General features: G+C 49.4%; 1 protein-coding gene across 9 annotated transcripts in view; it reads right to left on the reverse strand.

The window, feature by feature from the left end:
• Positions 1-25,627, reverse strand: part of PTPRK (protein tyrosine phosphatase receptor type K) — a 595,004-nt gene that overhangs the window by 273,557 nt on the left and 295,820 nt on the right. For all 9 annotated transcript variants that reach the window (XM_068167885.1, XM_068167878.1, XM_068167884.1 and 6 more), the window contains exon 7: positions 3,583-3,876. In XM_068167885.1, coding sequence (XP_068023986.1) covers positions 3,583-3,876 — 294 coding nt within the window. The remainder of the gene's footprint in view (positions 1-3,582; positions 3,877-25,627) is intronic.

A 25,627-nucleotide genomic window follows, 5' to 3' on the forward strand; every position in this document is an offset into this window, starting at 1 on the left:
AGCAGTCCCTCCCCAGCCTTCCTGTAGCCCCCTTCAGATCCTGGAAGGCCACAATGAGGTCACCTCAGAGCCTTCTCTTCTCCAGACTGAACAGCCCCAACTCCTTCAGTCTGTCCTCACAGCAGAGCAGCTCCAGCCCTCTGATCATCCTTGTGGCCCTTCTCTGGACACCTTCCAGCCCCTCCACATCCCTCTTGCAATAGGGGCTCCAGAACTGGAGGCAGGACTCCAGGTGAGGTCTCCCCAGAGCTGAGTAGAGGGGGACGATCACCTGCCTCGACCTGCTGGCCACACTTCTCCTGATGCAGCCCAGGATCTGATTGGCTTTGCGGGCTGCAAGTGCACACTGAGAGCTCATGTTGAGCTTTTTGTCCACCAGCACCCCCAAGTCTCTCTCCTCAGGGCTGCTTTCCAGCCAGTCACTGCCCAGCCTGTATTTGTGCCTGGGATTGCCTCGACCCAGCTGCAGGACCCTGCCCTTGGTCTTGTTGAACCTCCTGAGGTTGGCTTGTGCCCACCTCTCCAGCCTGTCAAGGTCCCTCTGGATGGCCTCCCTTCCCTCCAGCCTGTCTGCTGCACCACACAGCTTGGTGTCATCAGCAACCCTGCTGAGGGTGCACTCAGTGCCACTGTCCATGGCACCCACAAAGATGTTGAACAAGACAGGTCCCAGGACTGATCCCTGAGGGACTCCGCTTGTCACTGGCCTCCACTGGGACATGGAGCCATTGACAGCCACTCACCTCTCCTTAGATCTGCACAACAGTCCGTGATGCACACACAGAGCTGTTTGCTTCACAGGAAAGTCAGATTAAGTTGTAAACAGAATCACAGAATGGTAGGGGTTGGAAAGGTCTTCTGAGGAGCAGGTCCAGCCCCTCCTGCCAAAGCAGGGTCACCCAGGGCAGGTCACACAGCAACACATCCAGGTGGCTCTGGAAAGTCTCCAGAGAAGAAGACTCCACAACCTCTCTGGGCAGCCTGCTACAGGGCTCCAGCACCCTCACAGTAAAGAATTTTCTCCCCATGTTGAGGTGGAACTTCCTGGGGTCCAGTTTGTATCCACTGCCCCTTTTTCTATCACAGGACACCACTGCAAAGAGCCTGGCCCCTGCTTCTCGACACTCACCCTTCAGGTATTTATAGACATCAATAAGATTTCCTCTCAGTCCTCTCCTCTCAAGACCAAACAGCCCCAGGTCTTTCTTCACATGAGAGATGTTCCAGTCCCTTCATCATCCTCATAGCCTCCAGGGACTCTCTCCAGTAGTTCCCTGCCTCTCCTGAACTGGGGAGCCCAAAACTGGACACAGTATTGCAGGTATGGTCTCAGCAGGGCAGAGCAGAGGGGGAGAAGAACCTCCCTAGCCCTGCGGGCCACACTTTTCTTGATGTACCCCAGATATACAGTCCTCCAACCTCCAGAGAGCTAAGGAGATGGAGATACTGACTGCACACATAGCCACTCCCCATGGCTCTATTTCAGAAGTCACCCCTACAAAGGGGCCACAACCTCCCTAGGCAATCTCTCATTTTTCAGACATTCAGCTTCAGCTTCACGGAATCACAGAATGGTTTGGTTTGGGAGGAACCTTAAAGAACCTCTAGTTCCAACAACTTCCCTCCTTTCTTAGCAAAGCTGAGATGAAAAGAACTTGAAGTAGCTTTAGAAGGACCAGAAAAAAACACAAATTGGCAGAGCTTGATCATCCTGCTGCTGGCCAGGGAGGGGCAGGCTGAAAAACCAGAAGCAGACTGCAGGGTTCAGCAGCACAGCACTTTGGTGGCTGGAGTCAAAAGCAGAAGAAACACGCTACAGCCATATTTGAAACTGTATTTAAGGAATTAGACAATTAAGGAGTTGTGGTTTAGCTCTTGGAGGTTCTGCAGGCCATGCAGATCTGTTGGAAAAAGTCATAGAATCACAGAATTGTCAGGGCTGGAAGGGAGCTCAAGGCTCAGCCAGTCCCAACCCCCTGCCATGGGCAGGGACACCTCACACTACAGCAGGTTGCTCACAGCCACATCCAGCCTGGCTGCAAACACCTCCAGGCAGGAGGCTTCCACCACCTCCCTGGGCAACCTGTGCCAGTGCCTCACCACCCTCCTGGGGAACAACTTCTTCCTCACAGCCAATCTCAATCTCCCCATTTCTAGTTTTGCTCCATCCCCCCCAGTCCTGACACCCTAAAAGGTCCCTCTCCAGCTTTCTTGTAGGCCTGTTTAAGCTCCTGTCAAACTCCACCACACTGTAAAACTCTGTTTCTCAAACAGATTTTTTTCCTGTGCAAGTTTCTTTATGTGTGAGCTTGTTTAAAATGGAAGTGAAAAGCAGAAGGTGGAAAAACAGGTGGTTTGGCCTTTCCTGAAATGAGAAGGTCTCCCTTCCTGCCTGAGGTGAAGCAAAATGTTTTCTCAGCTTTCTAACATCCTGTCTCCCAAGCCACCCTCGCAGGGTTAGCAAACAGCAACCTGGAGAGCGAGCAGGCAAAGCAAGGAACACAGCAAATCTTTCTCAGCCCAGAAACTTGGGGTCCTCTGGGTGTCAAGAGGACCCTGAAGTTCTGTCACAAGTTAATTAGAGCCAGCAAGCCCATCAACCAATTACGTCATAGAGCACAAGCACAGAACCATTTTGGTTGCAAAACATCTTTGATCATGGAGTCCAACCATTCTTTAATTCTACCAAGCCTGGTGCTAAGCCATGACCCTCAGCACCACACATCTGCCTCTCTGAAACACCTCCAGAGATGGGAATTCAATCACCTCCCTGGGCAGCCTGTGCCAGGCTTTGAGAACCTTTCCAGGGAATTAATTTCATGGAATCATAGAATCACTAAGGTTGGAAAAGACCTCAAAGATCATCGAGTCCAACCTGTCACCCAACACCTCATGACTACTAAACCATGGCTCCAAGTGCCACATCCAATCCCCTCTTGAACACCTCCAGGGATGGGGACTCCACCACCTCCCTGGGCAGCACATTCCAACAGCTAACAACTCTCTCAGTGAAGAACTTTCTCCTCATCTCCAACCTAAACTTCCCCTGGCACAGCTTGAGACTGTTTGTGTTTCTTCTAATGTCCAACCCAAACCTCTTCTGGTGCAACTTGAGGCCATTTCCTCTTGTCCTATCATTTGTTACAAGGATGAAGATACCAATCCCCACCTCACTCCAGCCTCCTTCCAGGGAGCTGTAGAGAGCAATGAGCTCTCCCCTCAGCCTCCTCTTCTCCAGGCTAAATAACCCCAGTTCTCTCAGCTGCTCCTCACCAACCCTGTTCCCCAGACCCTTCACCAGATTTCTTGCCCTTCTCTGGACCCAGTCCAGCACATCAATATCCTTCTTGCAGAGAAAGCCCCAAGTCTGAACTCATCACTCTAGGTGTAGCCTCACCCATGCTGAGTAGAGCAGGATAATGACTACCCTTGTCCTGCTCCCCACAGCATTCCTGATCCAATCCAGGATGCTGGTGGCCTTCTTGGCCACCTGGGCACTCTGCTGGCTGATGCTCAGCCAGCTGTGAATTAAGTCATTGACTCAATTATTCTGTTTGATCGTTTTTCCACAGCAGCACTCACCAGCACATTTGGTCCTGGTGATGAGCGGCGGTCCTGGCTGCCCAGTCCCACCTTCGCCTGGCCGGGTGAGCAGGACTCGAATCTCGTATTCGGTGTCAGGGTCCAGGTGCCAGAGCTTGTAAGTGGGTGCATTGACAGCATGGGTTTCAGTCCAGGTGCCAGAGGTCATCCTGTACTCCACTTCTTTCAGGATAATAGGCCCATCCCCAATGATGGAGTTGGCGTTGAGCTGGATGAGCAGGTAGGTCGGCCCAACGCCCAGCAGCTGCGGGGGAGCGATCGGCCGAGGAGGCTCTGCAGTGGAGACAAAAGAGAAAGCCACCAATAAAGCAAAAGCTGGAACACTCACTACGAAGAGGGCTCTTTCCCTTGGAAGTTGTCAGGTTTTGGCCAGCAAAGACTTTCAAACTCCCAAGCAAAATCAGACTGACATCAGTGAAGAAGGGAGAAGGAAAATTTCAGCTGATGGAAGCGAGTAGTGCACCACTGGCATCTGCCCAAAGCTTGTGTGTGTGTCTACTGACAAACCTCAGTCAGAGACCAGAAAATCCTCATTTGGAGATTGTTACTTCTTAATGTTTCTTCTGGGGGGGAGAATTATATATATATATATTTATACATATATATATATATATATATTTTAATGATTAGAGGAAAGGAGGACCTCCCCTATGGGGACAACCTGGGAGATTTGGGGCTGTTCAGCCTGGAGAAGAGAAGGCTTCAGGGAGACCTTAGAGCAGCCTTCCAGTACCTGAGGGCCTACAGGAGAGCTGGGGAGGAACTTTTGACAAGGGCTGGGAGTGACAGCATGAAGGACAATGGCTTTAAGATGGAAGAAAGGAGATTGAGATTGGAGGTAAAGAAGAAATTCTTTCTAGTGAGGGTGGTGAGACACTGGCACAGGTTGCCCAGGGAGGTTGTGGGTGCTCCCTCCCTGGAGGTGTTCAAGGCCAGGTTGGATGAGGCCTTGAGCAACCTATGCTGGTGAAGAGGGGCATGGCAGGGTGGTTGGAACTGGATGATCTTTCAGGTCCCTTCCAACCCAATCCAGTCTGTGACTCTATGATACCATGGGAACAACTGGAGATTTTCAGCAACACAACTGGTTTGCTTTTATCCACAGAAGCCACATGGTACTTTGTTAGAGACCAGTTGCAGCAGTTGATAAAATGGCCCTGGCACAGAATGCTGTCCAGAATGAGCATCACTGCAGTTCACTGGAAACCCTCCAGATGCAGTGAGGGTAAAGGATGTTCCTACAGGCATTCAGAATACTCAGAGCTGCGCCGAGCTGCCGGGAGGACGACAAAAAGAAGATGTATAGAAACCACAGATGATATTTTATTCTTACTACTGATTTAGAAACATAAACAATGAGTTGTGAGGTGCCTTTTGTCTTCCTCTGCTCTTATCAGATTCTGCCTGCAACAGTATTTCAACCCAGCAGCAAAATGAGAAGGTGCCCATGGACCAAAGCGGGAGGTGAGGTCCCCCCTGCCCTGAGAAGTGTTTACGTAGAGGAGCAGCACACTCGCCTAGGTGCGAGGCATTTGGAGAAGCAAATCACAAGCAGCATGCACTTTGCTCATAGAATGAATCCACTGCTAAACAGGGAAGGTTCATTTTCATTCCAGATGGCTCACATTTCAACTCATTTGTTTCAGTTAATTAGGCAACAATGCTGAATTCAGTGTGCGCAGGGCTTGCGCGCAGCAGCCATGCAGAACGAACACCACGGCAGCTCTGAGCAGGTAGAGAGGATCAGATGGCCAGCACATGGAAAATGAACTTTAACCCCTTCCCAGCACTGCTCCCCCAACCACTCTGCACAGGAAAAGCTAAGACACAGAAGCACTGCACAGATCCTGCCTCCTGGGAATGATGATTCTGTAGGTAAGTATTGGAATACTCTAAGATAGGGATTGGAAGGAACCTTTCGGTATCTTTCAGTATATCTAAGGTTGGAAGGGACCTCAAAGATCATCAAGTCCAACCTGTCACCACAGACCTCATGACTAGAGTAGGGAGGACACTACTGCCCACTGCAGGCTTGAACTCACGACCTTCCCATTAAGGGTCTTACACACAACCAACTGAGCCACATCTGCTACCTCTGGAGATTTGAGTCCAAGCCCCATGACAGAGCTGGATCATCCAGGGTAAATCACACAGGAACACAGCCAGGCAGGTTTTGAATGCCTCCAGAGATGGAGACTCCACCACTATCTGGGCAGCCTCCTCTTAGGTGGGGGTTGGCCTCTTTGGGGCCTCTCTTTAGATGGAGGTTGGTCTCTTCTCCCAGGCAACCAGCACCAGAACAAGAGGACACAGCCTCAAGCTGCACCGGGGAGGTTTAGGCTGGAAGTTAGGAAGAAGTTCTTCATAGAAAGAGAGATTGGCCATTGGAATGTGCTGCCTGGGGAGGTGGTGGAGTCACCATCCCTGGAAGTGTTTAGGAAGAGACTGGATGGGGTGCTTGGTGCCATAGTTTAGTTGATTAGATGGTGCTGGGTGATAGGTTGGACTTGATGATCTCAAAGGTCTTTTCCAACCTGGTTAATTCTATTCTATTCTATTCTATTCTATTCTATTCTATTCTATTCTATTCTATTCTATTCTATTCTATTCTATTCTATTCTATTCTATTCTATTCCTATTCCATTCCATTCCATTCCTATTCCTACTCCTATTCCTACTCCTATTCTATTCTATTCTATTCTATTCTATTCTATTCTATTCTATTCTATTCTATTCTATTCTTTAGATGGAAATTCCTGTGTTCAAGTTTGTGCCTGTTACCCCTTGTCCTGTCACTGAGGACTGCTGACCAAAGACAGGCCTCATCCTCCTGACACCCACCCTTTAAGTCTTTAGAAGCACTGATGAGATCCCCTTCAGTCTGCTCCAGGTTTAAAAGTCCCTCAGCCTTTCTTCATCAGACAGATTGTGCAGTCCCCTTACCATCTTCATAACCTTTTGTTGTACCCTCTCAAGCACTTCCCTGTCCTTCTCAAACTGGGGAGCCCACAATTGTACTCCAGTCCTGGATATCCATATCCAGTACTCCAGATAACCCCAACCTCACAGAAGGCCTCCAGATCTCCTTTGACATCCCACCCACCTCACACAATGACGTTTGGCTAGTGACTCCTAGGTCCAGCAGTGAAGTTTCCCCTCCAGACACCAGAGCTGGCTCCTGCCAGCATACTGACCAGCTTTGTAAGCAACAAAGGTTCCTGCATTTTGGTGCAGGCAGATTTCTTGCAGACCTTTTGTTAAACTAGTTGTGTCTCAAGGCATTCAGTTTGGAAAGGCTTCTCAGCCACTGGAACAGGCTGCTCAGGGAGGTGGTTGAATCCCCACCCCTAGAGGTGTTCCAAAGAGACAGAGGTGTGGTGCTGAGGGATGTGAGTTAGCACCAGGCTTGGGAGAGTTAGAAAATGGTTGGACTTGATGATCTTCAAAGGCTTTTCCAGCCAAAACCATTCTGTGAGTCATAGAATGAATCATATGAGTCATAGATTCATAGAATGGGAGAGGTTGGAAGGAACCAGTGACAGAATGAGAGGACACAGTTTCAAGCTGTGCCAGGGGAGGTTTGGGCTGCATGTTAGGAAGAAATTCTTCCCCAGAAAGAGAGATTGGCCATTGGAATGTACTGCCCAGGGAGGTGGTGGAATCACCATCACTGGAGGTGTTTCAGAGGAGACTGGATGAGGCCCTTGGTGCCATGGTTTAGGTGATTAGATGGTGTTGGGTAGTAGGTTGGACTCAATGACCTCTGAGGTCTTTTCCAACCTGGTAAATTCTGTATTCTGTGATTCCAGAGATCGAGTCCAAGGCCCCTGCACAGCAGGGCACTTAGGGCAGGTCACAGAGGGGATGATTCTGTCAACCTGTGCTGCTTTTGTAGTGGCTGCAAGCGGAGCTGGCTTTCCCCTGCTGGAGTGGAAAGGTGACCGCTGCGCAGCGCTCCTGCTTTCCGCTTCAAGACAGCCCAACCTCCAGAAGGATCCCCATTGATGATTAACAGATTTTACCCTGGTTTGGCAAGAAATGTGCCTGCAAACCAATTTAGCTCCCCACCTGCATCAAAGCTCAGCAATGCAGCCCAGGCTTAATGAGGGCAGTTTATTTGCCGTGGAACTAACACACGAAATGTCAAGCTAATGGATTCGAAGGTCAGGGGCTGTTAGAGCAGCAAGCATAAATGTTGATGAGCATGATGCACTGCTCACTCCCAGCCACAAATCTCCACACCAAGAGGCCACACTCAGGAGTCTCCCCTTTGATTAAGAGCCCGATTACCACAAATAAAACCTCACATTAATGAGGCTAATATACCATTGCACATTAATTTTTGATGTTTAGGAGATGAAGCACCCTCAGACATCAGCAGAGGCATTTTGTTTTTCCAGCTCTGGAGGACAAGGGAGTCTTACTTTCTAGAGCCTCTCCCAGTTCCAATAAATTATGCATGGCTTTTAATCAGTCAGTAAATGAACAAGCAATTGTTCTGCAGCATTATTAATATTCTTCATAACACAACAGACTATCAGAACCAGGGGTGAGGTGCAACCAGAAATCCCCAAAGCACACCAAGGATCAACTGAAGCATGCAGTCCCAGCACACCAGCATAAACTTCAGAGATGTCACCCAATTAACTTTCTATCAGTTATTCTCATTCATTATTCCATCAGCAGATCCAACAAACAGGACCCCATTACAGATTCATGGAATGGGTTGGGTTGAAAGGGACTTTAAACACCCTCTAGTTTCAATCCCCCTGCCATAGGCAGGGACATCTTCCACCAGCCCAGGTTGCTCAAGGCCTCATCCAACCTGGCCTTGAACACAGCACTGTGCCCAGGTAGCCAAGAGAGCCAAAGGAATCCTGTATTAAAAGTGCTGTGTCCAGCAGGAGCAGGGAGGGGATTGTCCCCTGGGACTCAGCTCTGGGGAGGCCACACCTTGAGTATTGTGTCTAATTTTGGGCACCTCAATGCAAGAGAGATGTGGAGGTGCTGGAGCCAGGGCAGAGGAGGGCAAGGAAGCTGGGAAGGGCCTGGAGAATAAATGTTAGTCATGAGGTCTGTGGTGACAGGTTGGACTTGATGATCTTTGAGGTCTCTTCCAACCTTGGTGATGATGTGATACTGCTGTGACACCTCCAAAGAAAGGACATTCACAGCCTCCCTGGGCAGCCTGTTCCAGTATCTCACCACCCTCACCAGAAAGAATGTCTTCCTCATCTCCAGTCTCAGTCTCCCCTCTTCCAGCTCAGAGCCATTGTCCTTTGTCCTGTCACTCCCAGCCCTTGTCACAAGTCCCTCTCCAGCTCTCCTGTAGCCCCTTCAGGTACTGGAACGCTGCTCTAAGGTCTCCCCAGAGCCTTCTCTTCTCCAGGCTGAACAGCTCCAACTCTCCCAGCCTGTCCCCACAGGGGAGGTGCTCCAACCCTCTGATCATCTCTGAAGAGGTGGCTGGGTTGCTGATACCTCACTCTTTTCACAGATCTCCTTGAACCCACAACATTTCCTCTCACATACACAGCAGTCTGAAAACTTCCACGTGGGCTAAAAATTGCCATTGAGAAATACAAAATGGAACAAAATGCATTATGAATGTTTGGGTTGGAATCCCTGGAGCAGCTATTAGGTGTACCAACAATACTCCTCTTTCAGTGGGGTTTTAAACACCAACTAAATCATTCAAGTAAGTGAAGTTGCTAGCTTTCACTCCAGCAGTCTGAGCTGCTGGAGGGACTCCACAGGAGAGCCACAAATATGACCCAAGGGCTGGGGCAGCTCTGTTATGAGGACAGGCTAAGACAGCTGGGGTTGCTCAGCCTGGAGAAGAGAAGACTCCAGGAGAACCTCAGAGCAGCCTTCCAGGACCTGAAGGAAGTCTACAGAGAGGCTGGAAAGGAAGGGACTTTTCATAAGGGTGTCTAGCAATAGGACAAGGGGGAATGGTTTGAAGCTGAGGGAGAGTAGAATCATAGAATCATAGAATCAATAAGGTTGGGAAAGACCTCAGAGATCATCAAGTCAAACCTATCACCATAGAGCTCATGACAACTAAACCATGGCTTCAAGTGCCACAACCAATCCCTTCTTGAACACCTCCAGGGATGGGGACTCCACCACTTCCCTGGGCAGTACATTCCAGTGGCCAATTACTCTTTCTGGGAAGAACTTTCTCCTCACCTCCAGCCTAAACCTCCCCTGGCACAGCTTGAGACTGTGTCCTCTTGTTCTGGTGCTGGTTGCCTGGGAGAAGAGACCAACCCCCACCTGGCTACAACCTCCCTTCAGGGAGTTGGAGAGAGCAAGAAGGTCTCCCCTGAGCCTTCTCCTCTCCAGGTTAAGCAACCCCAGCTCCCTCAGCCTCTCCTCACAGGGCTGTGTTCCAAACCCCTCCCCAGCTTTGTTGCCCTTCTCTGGACACCTTCCAGCAACTCAACATCTTTCCTAAACTGAGGGGCCCAGAACTGGACACAGGACTCAAGGTGTGGCCTAACCAGTACTGAGCACAGGGCACAAGGACTTCCCTGCTCCTGCTGGCCACACTGTTCCTGATGCAAGCCATGAAGAAGTATGTTGACATTGGATATTAGGAAGAAGTTCTTCAGTACAAGACACTGGAACAGGTTACTCATGGAGGTTGTGGATGCCTCCACCCTGGAGGTGTACAAGGCCAGGCTGGATGCAGCCTTGAGCAGCCAAGTCATGTTGTGAGGATTCTCTGCCCACATGATCCTATGAGTCCACCTAGCAGTAAGCAACACAGAGTGCTCTGAGAAGACAGCCTGCCAGAAATGAAAAGAGGAGACTGGACGTGGCACTTGGTGCCATGGTCTAGTCATGGGGTCTGTGTTGACAGGTTGGACTGGATGATCCTCGAGGTCTCTTCCAACCTTGGTGATACTGTGAGACTGTGATACTGTGAAAAACCTCTTACAGAAGGAATGAGGAAAATAAAAGGAAATATATGAAGGAGAACTCCAAAGAACATGACCCTCTCAGAAGTCTGGTCTGGTTTCCTTGCTGCCAGAGTGGTCAGGGATTGGAACAGGCTGCCCAGGGAAGTGGTGGAGTCACTTGGGGACATGGTTTAATGGCCATGGTGGGGTTGGGCTGATGCTTGGGCTTGAGGATCTTAGAGGTCTCTTCCAACCTAAACAATTCTATGCCAAGTGACAGCTATGGAATTCAGAGCCTGGACCAGGCAGAGGCTCACCAACTGCCCATCTCCTGCCTGGCCCTGGCCCTGTCCAGCCACTCTGTCTGCAGATGGCTGCTACTTAAATGCATTTTCTGGCTTTCAGCCATCAGGACCCACAGCCAGGTCAGGCAGCATGGTGACCTGCCTCCATCTCCCTGCTGCAGTGGTCACTATAACCATGCCAGGGCCTTCCACCCTTTATTTCTGCCAACCACCAACCCTCTCCCCTCAGCTGCTGTGAGCAGATGTGGCCAAGGCAGAGGCCATTGCTAGCAAGTTGTTTTCACTCAGCATTTATTTTTATGACAAGATGTTTCAGTCCAGGGATGGTTTATGAGCTCCTCAGTAGAATCATGATCTCCATCAGTGTTTAAGGCACTCAGAAGGAATAGCTTGAACAAAGGCCCTGTATAAAGAGTTTCATTTCTTTCTATGCTAAGAAGAGAATTTAGAACTCCTCTGCCAGTGTTCCTACTTTAATTACTGACTCTTGGTTTTCACTCTATGTTTTAGCCACTGCTTAAGGATGTTAAATCTGATTCACCCAGAAAGCAAATCACATCCTGGGCTGCAGCAAGAGAAGCACAGCCAGCAGGTCACAGGAGGGGATTTTTCCCCTCTGCTCCACTCTGCTGAGACCCCACCTGGAGCACTGTGTCCACTTCTGGAGCCTCTGTTCCAGGAAGGCTCTGGAGGTGCTGGAAGGTGTCCAGAGAAGGGCCAGGAGGATGAGCAGAGGGCTGGAGCTGCTCTGCTATGGAGACAGACTGAGAGAGTTGGGGCTGTTCAGTCTGCAGAAGAGAAGCCTCTGAGGAGACCTAATTGTGGCCTTCCAAGATCTGAAGTAGGCTCCAAGAAAGCTGGGGAGGGACTTTTGAGGGTGTCAGGGAATGATAGGACTGGGGGGGATGGAACAGAACTAGAAATTTGTAGATTGAGATTGGATGTGAGGAAGAAGTTGTTCCCTATGAGGGTGGTGAGAGCCTGGCACAGGTTGCCCAGGGAGGTGGTGGAAGCCTCCTGCCTGGAGGTGTTTGCAGCCAGGCTGGATGTGGCTGTGGGCAACCTGCTGTAGTGTGAGGTGTCCCTACCCATGGCAAGGGGGCTTGGAACTGGTTGAGCCTTGAGCTCCCTTCCAACCCTAACAATTCCCTGATTCTATGATGCAATCCCTTCCAGTGTGCAGGCTCACTAACATCTCTGAGAGCCTATTAAAAAACCCAAAAGGCCCACTTGTGCATCTGCAAGACATTAAAAACCAAGAGGATTTTCCTGCAGAGCACTTTGCAGGATTTGGTCAGATATGGTTTTGACACAACATGCCCACAGCTAAGTCAATCACAAATGAGGACTGACATCTCATCAGTACAAAGTTCCCTTTCTGCTGAGCTCCTAGTAGTACCCTGTGCTCACATCACTCTGTGTGTGACATGAGATGTTAACTAGCCTGTGATATTTAGGCACCAGTGACTAGAGTAAGCATGAAGCATCAACCTCACCTGGAAGGCTTCCTATGGTTAAGCAGTTCTGGCACGTTCTAAAGACTCAGTATTGTGTGCAAATAGCTAACACATTCACAGAGAGACCAAAAACCCCAACCAGCCAAACCAAAACCAACCAGAAAAGGGCACCAGTGCAATTAATTAGTAATTCACTAATAGAAACTAACTGATCAGACTAGTTTTATTGACACAGGAACTATTCATAGATTCAGAGGATGGTTTAGGATGGGAGGGACCTTAAGGATCATGCACTTCCAACCCCCTGCCATGGGCAGGGACACCTCCCACCAGCCCAGGTTGCTCAAGGCCTCATCCAGCCTGGCCTTGAACACCTCCAGGCAGGAGGCAGCCACAGCCTCCCTGGGCAACCTGTTACTACAAAGGTACTGAATGGAGCTACATCCAGTTGGTGACCAGGGCTCAGGACAGGGGCCAGCTCTCTTTCATATCTTTATCAATGATATGGATGTTGGTCTCTTCTCCCAGCCACCCAGCACCAGAACAAGAGGACACAGTCTCAAGCTGTGCCAGGGGAGGTTTAGGCTGGAGGTTAGGAAGAAATTCTTCATAGAAAGAGAGATTGGCCATTGGAATGTGCTGCCCAGGGAGGTGGTGGAGTCACCATCACTGGAGGTGTTTAAGAAGAGCCTGGATGGGTTGCTTGGTGCCATGGGTTAGTTGATTAGATGGTGCTGAGTGATAGGTTGGACTGGATGATCTCAGAGGTCTTTTCCAACCTGGTCAATTCTATTCTATTCTTTCTATGAAGAACTTCTTCCTAACATCCAGCATAAACCTCCCCTGGCACAGAGGACTGTGTCTTCTTGTTCTGGTGCAGGCTGCCTGGGAAAAGAGACCAACCCCCTCCTGGCTACAACCTCCCTTCAGGGAGTTGGAGAGAGCAATGAGGTCACCCCTGAGCCTCCTCTTCTCCAGGCTAAGCAACCCCAGCTCCCTCAGCCTCTCCTCACAGGGCTGTGCTCCAGACCCCTCCCCAGCTTTGTTGCCCTTCTCTGGACACCTTCCAGCAACTCAACATCTCTCCTAAACTGAGGGGCCCAGAACTGGACACATACAAGGGGCAAAGGCTCTGAGATGGAAGAGGGGAGACTGAGATTGGGGATGTGGACAAATTCTTTAGAGTGAGGGTGGTGAGACACTGGCACAGGTTGCCCAGGGAGGCTGTGGATGTCCCCTACCAGGAGGTGCTCGAGGCCAGGCTGGATGAGGCCTTGAGCAAGCTGGGCTGGTGGGAGGTGTCCCTGCCCATGGCAGGGGGTTGGATCTGGATGATCATAAATGTCTCTTCCAACCAAAGTATTCTGTGACACTACTGTTACCAAGAAAACCTTGTTCTGAGACCTTCTCATCACTAGCCAAGACTTCACATGGGAAGCCAAATAAAGTTACATCAGGACAATCTCAACTGAGCAGTTCAGAGATGCAGAGGCAGACATCCTTAAGCAGAGAACTGCTGTCATGGATTCAGCACACAGGGCTCTTGCTTGCACACCATGCACTGATACTTGATTTTCTGTCCTGGACAACACACCTTATTTCTGTAGCAGAGGAGAGCAAGGCTAAGCTTCTCCTCAGCCAGACATACTTTGCATCAGCTACAGGGATGCCCAAAAGGCCTGAAGCACATGCAAAATGCTGGAATAAAGGAGCAGGGGCATAAGCAAGTCTTCAGTTGCTGTAGGGTTGCCTGTGGAAAAGGGAGAACCTGGAATGAGAGGCACAACATCCTTTTCTGTTCCAACAGGGCTCCCTACCCCTTCTAGCCCCAAGGGTTACTCTTTTGTCTACCACCTTCCTGCCCCTTGAGCTGGGTACTTTTACCAGTTAGGCAGAACACACCACTACTGCCAATGCTTGGTCCTGTGCCTCACCTCCAGAGATCCCCAGGCACAGTGGCAGTCAAGACCAGGCTTCAGCAGGATGAGCTCAGCTCCAGGTTTGTGCTGCACAGGGGGCAGGAGGGTAGGCTTGCTTGAACCAGCTCTAACAAACTAACACACAGAGACCTCAGAGGAGTTTTAGAACCACCTCCTCTGCTCCAAGACCAAGCACTGGTTATAGATTTACACAGTGGAAACCCCCATCAGCTGCAAGCCCTTTGGAGTTCTCACAAGCCTTGGCCATCCTTCAGGTTTAATCAATATTTCCCTAAGCCATTGTCTGCTTGCTCTCTTTGTTCATGAACTCATTTACTGGGTTTTGCAAGAAGGAATTTTTTTGTTGCTGGTTTGGTTTCCCCAATGGTCAAACCCTTCTCTCTCTTCATCCAGCTACAGCTCACTTGAACAGCTGCTTTATTTTTCTACATCCTTTGTTTCTTTGCTTGCTTTTCTAGCTGATAGAAAAGTCTCTCTGGCTCTCACTTTGTTTTCTTCTGCAGACAGCTTGGAAGGAGCGTTTATTTGTGAGCTCCAGCTGCCCATGGAAGTTAGCAACATCTCTCCCAGCATGCACACAGGAGAGAAGGCTGCAGAATCATAGAATCAATAAGGTTGGAAGAGACCTCAAAGATCATCAAATCCAACCTGTCACCCAACATCTCATGGCTACTAAACCATGGCACCAAGTGCCACATCCAATCCCCTCTTGAACACCTCCAGGGATGGGGACTCCACCACCTCCCTGGGCAGCACATTCCAATGGCTAACAACTCTCTCTGGGCAGAACCTTCTCCCCACCTCCAGCCTAAACCGCCCCTGGCACAGCTCAAGACTGTGTCCTCTTGTTTTGGTGCTGATTGCCTGGCTACAACCTCCCTTCAGGGAGTTGCAGACAGCAATAAGGTTTCCCCTGAGCCTCCTCTTCTCCAGGCTAAGCAACCCCAGCTCCCTCAGCCTCTCCTCACAGGGCTGTGCTCCAGACCCTTCCCCAGCCTCATTGCCCTTCTCTGGACACCTTCAAGAGTCTCAATGTCCTTCTTAAATAATAAACCTTGTCAGGAAGTTTTTAAGGCTTTAGCCTTTCACAACATGTAATGATTCCTCGACTATTGTGTCCAGTTCTGGGCTCCTCAGTTTAGGAAGGAGGTTGACTTGCTGGAACAAGTCCTTATTGCTGTCTACAACTACCTGAAGGGAGGTTGTAAACAGGCAGAGGTTGGTCTCATCTCCCAGGCAGCCAGTACCAGAACAAGAGGACACAGTCTCAGGCTGCACCAGGGGAAGTTCAGGTTGGGGGTCAGGAGGAAGTTTTACACAGAGAGAGTGATTGCCCATTGGAATGTGCTGCCTGGGGAGGTGGTGGAGTCGCCATCCCTGGAGGTGTTCAGGAGGAGACTTGACAGGGTGCTTGGTTCTATTCTATTTCATGCAGAAAGCCACAGACAAGGCAGTAGTTTGTCACCTTACATTCACTGTAAAAAGCTACTGACTTCTCCATGATTATCTACATGACACTCCATGTGTTCCAAATAGCCACAAGCCTCCCTGTATTTATTTTTTCCCCAAAAAAAAACCTCAATCCAATCCAAACCTCATTCAGACTTATCTCAGCTGCTGTCTTGCAGCCATAAGTGATGGTAGCTGCATGAAGAAACCTGAACAGCTTTTGAGCTAGTATTCTGCCACAAAGCTTTTCCTCCAGCTCTTACAATCATGGAATTGTTTGGTTGGAAAAGGCTTCCAAGATCCTTGAGTCCAACCACCAAGCCAACAGCACAATGGCCATTAAACCATGTCCCAGAGTGCCATGATTATGTGTCGTGAACACCTCCAAGGATGGTGACTCCACCACCTCCATGGACCTTCCTCTTCAATGCTGCCTGGATTCCTGTGACTCCAAAACCTTCTCTCTGAGACTTTAAAATACATTTTCCACAGCTGTTTAGTGTTTGGCACTGGAATCATAGAATCAATCAGGCTGGAAAAGACCTCAGAGATCATCAAGTCCAACCTAGTGCCTAATACCTAACCCCTCCTGACAACTAAACCTTGGCTCCAAGTGCCACATCCAAGCCTCTCTTGAACACCTTCAGGGACGGGGACTCCACCACCTCCCTGGGCAGCACATTCCAGTGGGATATTCCACTAGTTGCTAGTCCTAAGATTGAGACACAACACCTACAAAATATCACATTTTAATTCAGTTAGAACAGAACAGAACAGAACAGAACAGAACAGAACAGGACAGGACAGGACAAGATAGGATAGGATAGGATAGGATAGGATAGGATAGGATAGGATAGGATAGGATAGGATAGGATAGGATAGGATAGGATAGGATAGGATAGGATAGGATAGGATAGACCAGGTTGGAAGAGACCTTCAAGATCATCACGTCATGGAACAAAAGAACTCACTCTAAGCAATAGCTTAGTGAACAGGTCCTATTAAAGTGACCTATCCAACTCACTTCTGAGTCTGCAAGACCATTTTCATTGTCTTTTTATAACATAGAATAGAATAGAATAGAATAGAATAGAATAGAATAGAATAGAATAGAATAGAATAGAATAGAATAGAATAGAATAGACCAGGTTGGAAGAGACCTTCAAGATCATTGTGTCCAACCTATCATCCAACACCATCTAATCAACTAAACCATGGCACCAATCACCCCATCCAGTCTCCTCCTAAACACCTCCAGTGATGGGGACTCCACCACCTCCCCAGGCAGCACATTCCAATGGGCAATCTCTCTTTCTATGAAGAATTTCTTCCTAACATCCAGCCTAAACCTCCCCTGGCACAGCTTGAGACTGCATCCTCTTGTTCTGGTGCTGCTTGTCTGGGAGGAGAGACCAACCCCCTCCTGGCTACAACCTCCCTTCAGGGAGTTGGAGAGAGCAAGAAGGTCTCCCCTGAGCCTCCTCTTCTCCAGGCTAAGCAACCCCAGCTCCCTCAGCCTCTCCTCACAGGGCTGTGCTCCAGACCCCTCCCCAGCCTCCTTGCCCTTCTCTGGACACCTTCCAGCAACTCAACATCTTTCCTGAGGAGCCCAGAACTGGACAGAGTACTAAATCATAAATCATTCACCCTTGGTTGGGCTTCCAGCCTGCTCCAGGCCCGGAGGTGTTAATCCACCCCAGAAAAACCAAAAGAATCTACTTGAGCAGGCATTCAAACTGAGTATCTGCAGTGAGGGCAGTGAAGCTGAGGTTTTTACATAGAGAATCAGTTCCTGGAGGAAACAAAGCCCAGCAACAAACAGACATGGCAAACTGAGCAGCAAGCTCACCGTGCTGGCTCAGGTAGGACACTGACACATTTCACCGCAGCGGCATCTCCAATTTGGGGTCTGCAACAGGGACACTGTGTCACAGGCTCACCTCAAACCACTGATTTAGCTTGGAGCACCTGCCTAATACATCAAGCCTGTGTGGTTAAGCACAGCAAAACCTGCAAGCTCCTGCAGCTAAAAATGGGTTTAATTTAAGTGACGTGGCAGCTACTGACCACTTGGAAGTGCTGAAAAGAGGAATTATTTCAACAGGGAAAACTGCTAACTTCTGCACAGCGATTTTATATCCTATGCATCACTGTGGCATTTTATTCACCTTGATTTGAAACACTGCTGCATTCATTTTATTATCTTCCTTTAAATAAAAGGCACAGTGTGCAGCTTTAGCACCGTCAGCAAACCATAAACAAGGTTAAGCTCGTGCTCAGCTCACATGCTGAAAACAAAACAACCACCCACCCCCCAAAAATGAGGTCTTTCTGAAAAGTGGAGGGTGGCAGCCCCCTGTAAAACTGATGAACAGGGCACATTCCTGTTTAGGGACTGACAGGGGGGCATCTTACTCTGGGAAGCTGCTAGAAGAGTATGAGGCACCAGCGTGCGCTTGCAGCCCAGAAAGCCAATCACATCCTGGGCTGCAGCAAGAGAAGCATAGCTGAGAGAGGACATTCTCCCCCTCTGCTCCACTCTGCTAAGACCACAGCTGGAGCTCTGGGTACAGTTCTGGAGCCTCTACTACAGGAAGGATCTGGAGGTGCTGGAAGGTGTCCAGAGAAGGGCCACGAGGATGAGCAGAGGGCTGGAGCTGCTCTGCTGTGAGGACAGACTGAGGGAGTTGGGGTTGTGCAGGCTGGAGAAGGCTCTGAGGAGACCTAATTGTGGCCTTCCAGGATCTGAAGGGGGCTACAAGAAAGCTGGGGAGGGATTTTTGAGGGTGTCAGGGACTGGGGAGGATGGAGCAAAACTAGAAATGGGTAGATGCAGATTGGAGTCCCCATCCCTGGAGGTGTTCAAGAGGGGATTGGATGTGGCACTTGGTGCCATGGTTTAGTCATGAGGTCTGTGGTGACAGCTTGGACTTGATGATCTTTGAGGTCTCTTCCAACTTTGGTGATTCTGTGTGATGTCAGGAAGAAGCTGTTCCCCATGAGGGTGGTGAGAGCCTGGCACAGGTTGCCCAGGGAGGTGGTGGAAGCCTCCTGCCTGGAGGTGTTTGCAGCCAGGCTGGATGTGGCTGTGAGCAACCTGCTGCAGTGTGAGGTGTCCCTGCCCATGGCAGGGGGGTTGGAACTGGCTGATCCTTGAGCTCCCTTCCAGTCCTAACCATTCTATGATTCTGTGACATATTTTGTCAAAAAGATGGCATGGTGGTGCAGGCATTTATGCAGCACACTCCTGCAGGAGAAGTGACCTAATGCAAGACAAAGGAAGGAGAAACCACCTGAAAAGAAGAAAAAATCCCACCCAAACTAAATGAAAGTAAAGAAAGCCCTCTCAGTATAAATGAGTCAGCTATAGAAATGTCTTGGGCAAAGGCTTGATCAGAAGGACTTCATTATCCACATGTATCAGTAACTCCCTTGAGATCTCAAGGCTGAGGTTGCTGCTGGAAAGCAATATTCTGCCTGCTTCCCTGTCAGGAGCCAGCCGGTTAAGAACAAAATTGAATGCCTTCATCAAAAATTGGCACTTCCTTAGACAGGCTTAGCCTCAGACACTCGACAATGCTGCACTCCCCCTGCACATCCCCATGCTCTCAGTGCTGAGAAGGAGTAAAACTAAAGATTAAAGACACCTACAGAAAGACAAAATCACTGGAGGGGCTCTCAAGATTTTCCTTTATGTAGTTAATGCAAGGAGAGGATGATTTTTTGGTTGTTGTTGTTGCCTCTTCTCAAGCACTTGGATTCATTTATTGCTTTCCAGTTTAAATTTCACAGAGATTGCATCCTACAGAGTGCAGAATTAACCAGGTTGGAAAAGACCTTTGAGATCGCCGAGTCCAACCTAGCACCCAACACCATCTTGTCAACGGAAACATGGCGCTGGTTAGTGAGTCCTGTGTCCAGTTCTGGGCTCCTCAGGTCAAGAAGGACATTGAGAGACTTGAAGGTGTCCAGAGAAGGGCAAGGAGGCTGGGGAGGGGTCTGGAGCACAGCCCTGTGAGGAGAGACTGAGGGAGCTGGGGTTGCTTAGCCTGGAGAAGAGGAGGCTCAGGGGAGACCTTCTTGCTCTCTCCAACTCCCTGCAGGGAGGTTGCAGCCAGGTGGGGATTGGTCTCTTCTCCCAGGCACCCAGCAGCAGAACAAGAGGACACAGTTTCAAGCTGTGCCAGGGGAGGTTTAGGCTGGATGTTAGGAAGAAATTCTTCATAGAAAGAGAGACTGGCCATTGGAATGTGCTGCCCAGGGAGGTGGTGGAGTCACCATCCCTGGAGGTGTTTAGGAAGAGACTGGATGGGGTGCTTGGTGCCATGGTTTAGTTGATTAGATGGTGCTGGGTGATAGGTTGGACTTGATGATCTCAGAGGTCTTTTACAAACTTATTGATTCTATTCTGTTCTACTAAGTGCCTCATCCAGTTCTTTTTTAAACACTTCCAATGATGGTGACTCCACCACCTCCCCAGGGAACACATTCCAATGGCAAATTACTCTTTCTGGGAATAATTTCTTCCTAGCATCCAGCCTAAAACTTCCCAGGTGCAGCTTGAGACTGTGTGCTCTTGTTCAGGTGGTGGTTGACTGGGAGAAGAGACCAACCCCCTCCTGGCTACATACTCCCTTCAGACAGTTGTAGACAGGAGTAAGGTCTCCCCTGAGCTTCCTCTTGATGTGCTGCCCAGGGATGTGGTGGAGTCCCTGTCCCTGGAGGTGTTCAAGAGGGGACTGGATGTGGCACTTGGTGCCATGGTTTAGTTAGTCATGAGTCTCCCATTGGAAGAGACCTCAAAGATTGGAATGGAATGGAATGGAATGGAATGGAATGGAATGGAATGGAATGGAATGGAATGGAATGGAATGGAATGGAATGGAATGGAATGGAATGGAATAGGATAGTATAGAATGGAATAGAACAGGATAGTATAGAATGGAATATAATAGAATCAACCAGGTTGGAAACAACCTTTGAGATCATCCAGTCCAACCTATCATCCAACACCATCTAATCCACTAAACCATGGCACCAAGCACCCCATCCAGTCTCTTCCTAAACACCTCCAGTGATGGTGAGTCCAACCCTTGACCCAGCACTGAAGGGTCAACACTAAACCATGTCCCTAAAATTGGCATTTGAAGGCCAACCAACTGATACTCCAAAGGTTTTTGTGCTGTTGGTCCTGTTGATTCTATAGCCACACTCACATCCACCTTCCTGCCTAAGCAAAGCAAGTGCAGCAACTTGGGCAAACATTGCAGGGATATACTGCAGAGTCAAAGACAAATACTTCCAACACCCTGCAACAAGCTCAGAGCATTTCAGTAAAATTCAGTGACAAAGAGAAAAAGAAGAAAACACATCCAGGGCTGGTGACTCCACCACCTCCTTGGGCAGCTCATTCCAATGTCTGACCACTCCTGCTGGGAAATTTTTTCCTACTGTCCCCTCTAAACCTACCCAGTGGCATCTTTAGGCTGCTCCCTCTTGTTCTGTTACTAATTCCCTGTGAGAAGAGACCAGCAGCAGCCTCTCCACAACCTCCTTTCAGGGAGTTGTAGAGGTCTCCCCTCAGCTTCCTCCTTTTAACACTAACCATCCCCAGCTCCTTCAGTCATTCACAGTATCACAGTATCACCCAGGTTGGAAGAGACCTCAAAGATCATCAAGTCCAACCTGTCACCACAGACCTCATGACTAACATTTATTCTCCAGGCCCTTCCCAGCTTCCTTGCCCTCCTCTGCCCTGGCTCCAGCACCTCCACATCTCTCCTGCACTGAGGTGCCCAAAATTAGACACAATACTCAAGGAGTGGCCTCCCCAGAGCTGAGCCCCAGGGGACAATCCCCTCCCTGCTCCTGCTGGGCACAGCACTTTTAATACAGGATTCCTTTGGCTCTCTTGGCCACCTGGGCAGAGTGCTGGCTCACATTCAGTTGCCTGAGCAACTCAGGAGCAAACTTCTTTTTGAGGGACTCCTTCCTTGCTCAAACCTCCTCTATCTCTCTTCGTAACCTTTTCCAAGACACTTTTAGCTGTTCCCACCAGCACTCTCTTCACTTCCCTTATTATAGCACGCCCAAATATTTCTTGCCAAGAAATACCAGAAGGCAGCCCACTGGAATGACAGGGAAGGGGCTAATTTTAGGAGGCAGAGAGACACTTCCCTCCATCCGCGCAGGGAAGCAACAGAAAACAAAATGGAAACCCACTTGGTGAGTTTTTACACCACAGTTTTATGTCACAGATGTGAATTACACATCCCCTAACGCCCACCTGACAGGGCACCCCTGCTCCTCCACCTCCCACCATCAGTGTCACTCTCAAGAGCCGCCCATCTACTCTATATTCCAGGCAGTTCAGGTTTAAAATTGATCTTGAGGGGGTTGCACACAGAGGTTTCCTGATTTCATGGGTTCCTGCTTTCCTGGCTTCCTTTCTTGGGAGGTGAGGAGAAAGTTCTACCCAGAAAGAGTAATTGGCCACTGGAATGCGCTGCCCATTGACTTTTGAGGGTGCCAGGGAGTGGTAGGATTGGAGGAAATGGAGGAAAACTAGAAGTGGGTAGATTGAGATTAGAGTCCCTATCCCTGGAGGTGTTCCAAGAGGGGACTGGATGTGGCACTTCCTGTTTAGGGAATGACAGGGAGAAGAAGAGGCTCAGGGGAGACCTCATTGCTCTCTACAACTACCTGAAGGGAGGTTGTAGCCAGGTGGGGGTTGGTCTCTTCTCCCAGGCACCCAGCACCAGAACAAGAGGACACAGTCTCCAGCTGTGCCAGGGGAGAATTAAGCTGGAGGTGAGGAGAAAGTTCTACCCAGAGAGAGAGATTGGCCACTGGAATGTGCTGCCCAGGGAGGTGGTGGAGTCCCTGTCCCTGGAGGTGCTCAAGAGGGGACTGGATGTGGCACTTGAAGCCATGGTTTAGTTGTCATGAGGGGTTGAGTGACAGGTTGGACTTGATAATCTCTGAGGTCTTTTCCAACCTGGTTGATTCTATTCTATTAAATGATTGCAGCAACTCCCAGTGGCTTCAGACCAAAGCCAGTGTCAGCACAGAGCTTAAATCCAGGTGCTTAGCAGAGGAGCAGGGAGGTCAGGTATTGAGACTGCCCTTTCAGCAGGGGCTGCCCATTACATCTGCTTAGCTTTGCCATGAAAACCACATTCAGAAAGGGGCAGGAGGGGGCAGGAGTAGCCAAAAGGAACCAACATCCTTGCCATAGCACCTAGACAGATGGTAAGAAATCCCTAAGAAATGAAGGGAATAACTAACAAAGCAGCTGCCCACCTTCTTGCTGCCAAATGGGTTTTGAGTGTGATGGAAAGCCTGGAAGAGCTTTCTAGAAAAACAAGCCAGGACAAACCCCTCAGCACTGCTTCTGCATACTAATATGGAACACATTATGACAGATGTTTCTTTAAAGGAGTGAGCACAGAATATAATCAGTTATTAAGAGTTCTGACACTGCAGCATCGTGAAGTGTACGTGGAAAAGGGAAGGGGGTGAGGGGAGAGCACTTCAATTACATCATGAGGACAGCTTCAGTCTTGAAAGGAGGTTGGAGGTCGGTGGGGATTGGTCTCTTCCCCCTAGGGACAGGAGGAGAGGCCTGAAATTGTGCCAGGGAAGGTTCAGGTTGGAGATGGCCAGCCTGATCTAGTGTGGGGTGTCCCTGCCTCTGGCAGGGGGGTTGGAACTACATGATCCTTGTGGTCCCTTCCAACCCTGACTGATACTATACTGTGATGAGGAAATATTTCTTCACTGCAGGAGTGTCAGGGGTTGGAAAAAGCTGCCCAGGGAGGTAGTGGAGTCCCCATCCCTGGAGGTGTTCAAGAAGTGTGTGGCCATGGCACTTGGGGGCATGGTTTATCAGCCATGGTGGGCTTGGCTGTATGGTTGGACTGGATGATTCTATAGAGCTTTTGCAACCAAAACCATTCTATGATTCTGTGAGTCAGTAAGTCAAGGGGGGTTAGCCATGAGACCTTATTGCTCTCCACAACTCCCTGAAGGGTGGTTGTAGCCAGGAAGGGAGTTATCACAGTATCGCTAAGGCTGGAAGAGACCTCGAGGATCATTGAGTCCAACCTGTCACCACAGACCTCATGACTAAACCACGGCACCAAGTGCCACATCCAATCCCCTCCTGAACACCTCCAGGGATGGGGACTCCACCACCTCCCTGGGCAGCACATTCCAATGGCCAATTACTCTCTCAGTGAAGAACTTTCTCCTCACCTCCAGCCTAAACTTCCCCTGGCGCAGCCTGAGACTGTGTCCTCTTGTTCTGGTGCTGGTTGCTAGAGAGAAGAGGCCAACCCCTTCCTGGCTACAACCACCTTTCAGGTAGTTGTGGAGGGCAATGAGGTCACCCCTGAGCCTCCTCTTCTCCAGGCTAAACAATTGGTTGGTCTCTTCTCCCAGGCACCCCGCCCCAGAACAAGAGGACACAGTCTCAAGCTGTGCCAGGGGAAGTTTAGGCTGGAAGTGAGGAGAAAGTTCTTCCCAGAGAGAGTTGTTAGCCACTGGAATGTGCTGCCCAGGGAGGTGGTGGAGTCCCCATCCCTGGAAGTGTTCAAGAGGGGATTGGATGTGGCACTTGGTGCCATGGTTTAGTCATGAGGTCTGTGGTGACAGGTTGGACTCGATGATCTTTGAGGCCTCTTCCAACCTCGGTGATACTGTGAAATAAAATGTCTGTCTTTGAAAGAGAGAGAGCAGCAGATCAGCTTCATGGAAAGCTGGGTAGCTTTCTGGCCCAAATCCTGTTTAGACTGGCTTTGTTGGGGTATTTTCCCAATTTCCACTTCAGGTGGGGCTGCTCTGCTAAAGACTTGGGATCTGCATTGTCAGGTATGATCTGAGGAGGGGATGCTGGTAATTAAATTGACAGTGCATTGAATAGCAGATTCCCCACAGGACATAAAAGCCCAGACAGCTGAAAGAAAAAAATGAGTATGTGTGTTAGATGATTTGGATTATGAAAACACATTCTGAGGAGCAGTCCATGGAAGCTTTTCATGAGTTGATAATATCCTATTATCTCTGCTTTGTCGCAACAAAGAGTCAAGAGTATCAATATGACAAAACTACCAATCATTTGCTGTGGAACAGCAGCTCCCTGAGTGCAGTAACTGAGTCTAAATTTTGCATCTTATTTCTGCTCACACAAACATTTGCTTCTCTGCAGTACCATCTCTGTGATTAGTCTGGCTGCTTCCACTGGGAGAAAAAAAAAAAACCCTGGCTAGGAAGCCACTGGTTCTCCTTCTGCTCTTTGGAGAAAGATACCTGGCCAGCTCTAACCTCTCTGGGCAACCAAAGGAAGCCACCTCAAGAGTCAGCAGATGTACTACCTGAAGGGAGGTTGTAGACAGGCAGGGGTTGGTCTCTTCTCCCAGGCACCCAGCACCAGAACAAGAGGACACAGTCTCAAACTGTGCCAGGGGAGGTTTAGGCTGGAGGTGTTCAGGAGGAGAGTTGATGGGGTGCTTGGTGCCATGGGTTAGTTGTTTAGGTGGTGTTGGATTGGTTGATGGGTTGGACGCAATGATCATGAAGGTCTCTTCCAACCTGGTCTGGTCTGGTCTGGTCTATCCTATCCTATCCTATCCTATCCTATCCTATCCTATCCTATCCTATCCTATCCTATCCTATCCTATCCTATCCTGTCCTGTCCTATCCTGTCCTGTCCTATCTTAATTCTATTCCATTCCATTCCATTCCATACAGCAAAACTCATCCAAAGTGCTGGATGTTCACACCTCCACAGAATCACTGAATTATTGAGGTTGGAAAAGATCTCTGAGAGATCATCAAGTCCAGCCTGTGACCTAACACCACCATACCAGCTAAATCCTGCCACCAGGTGACACATCCAAGCTTTTCTCAGACATCTCCAGTGATGGCAACTCCACCACCTCCCTGGGTGGAGTGGAATGGAATGG

This window comes from Melanerpes formicivorus, unplaced genomic scaffold (assembly GCF_026170545.1).
Source record: "Melanerpes formicivorus ecotype bairdi unplaced genomic scaffold, bMelFor1.0.p_v2 SCAF_124, whole genome shotgun sequence".
Lineage (NCBI taxonomy): Eukaryota > Metazoa > Chordata > Aves > Piciformes > Picidae > Melanerpes > Melanerpes formicivorus.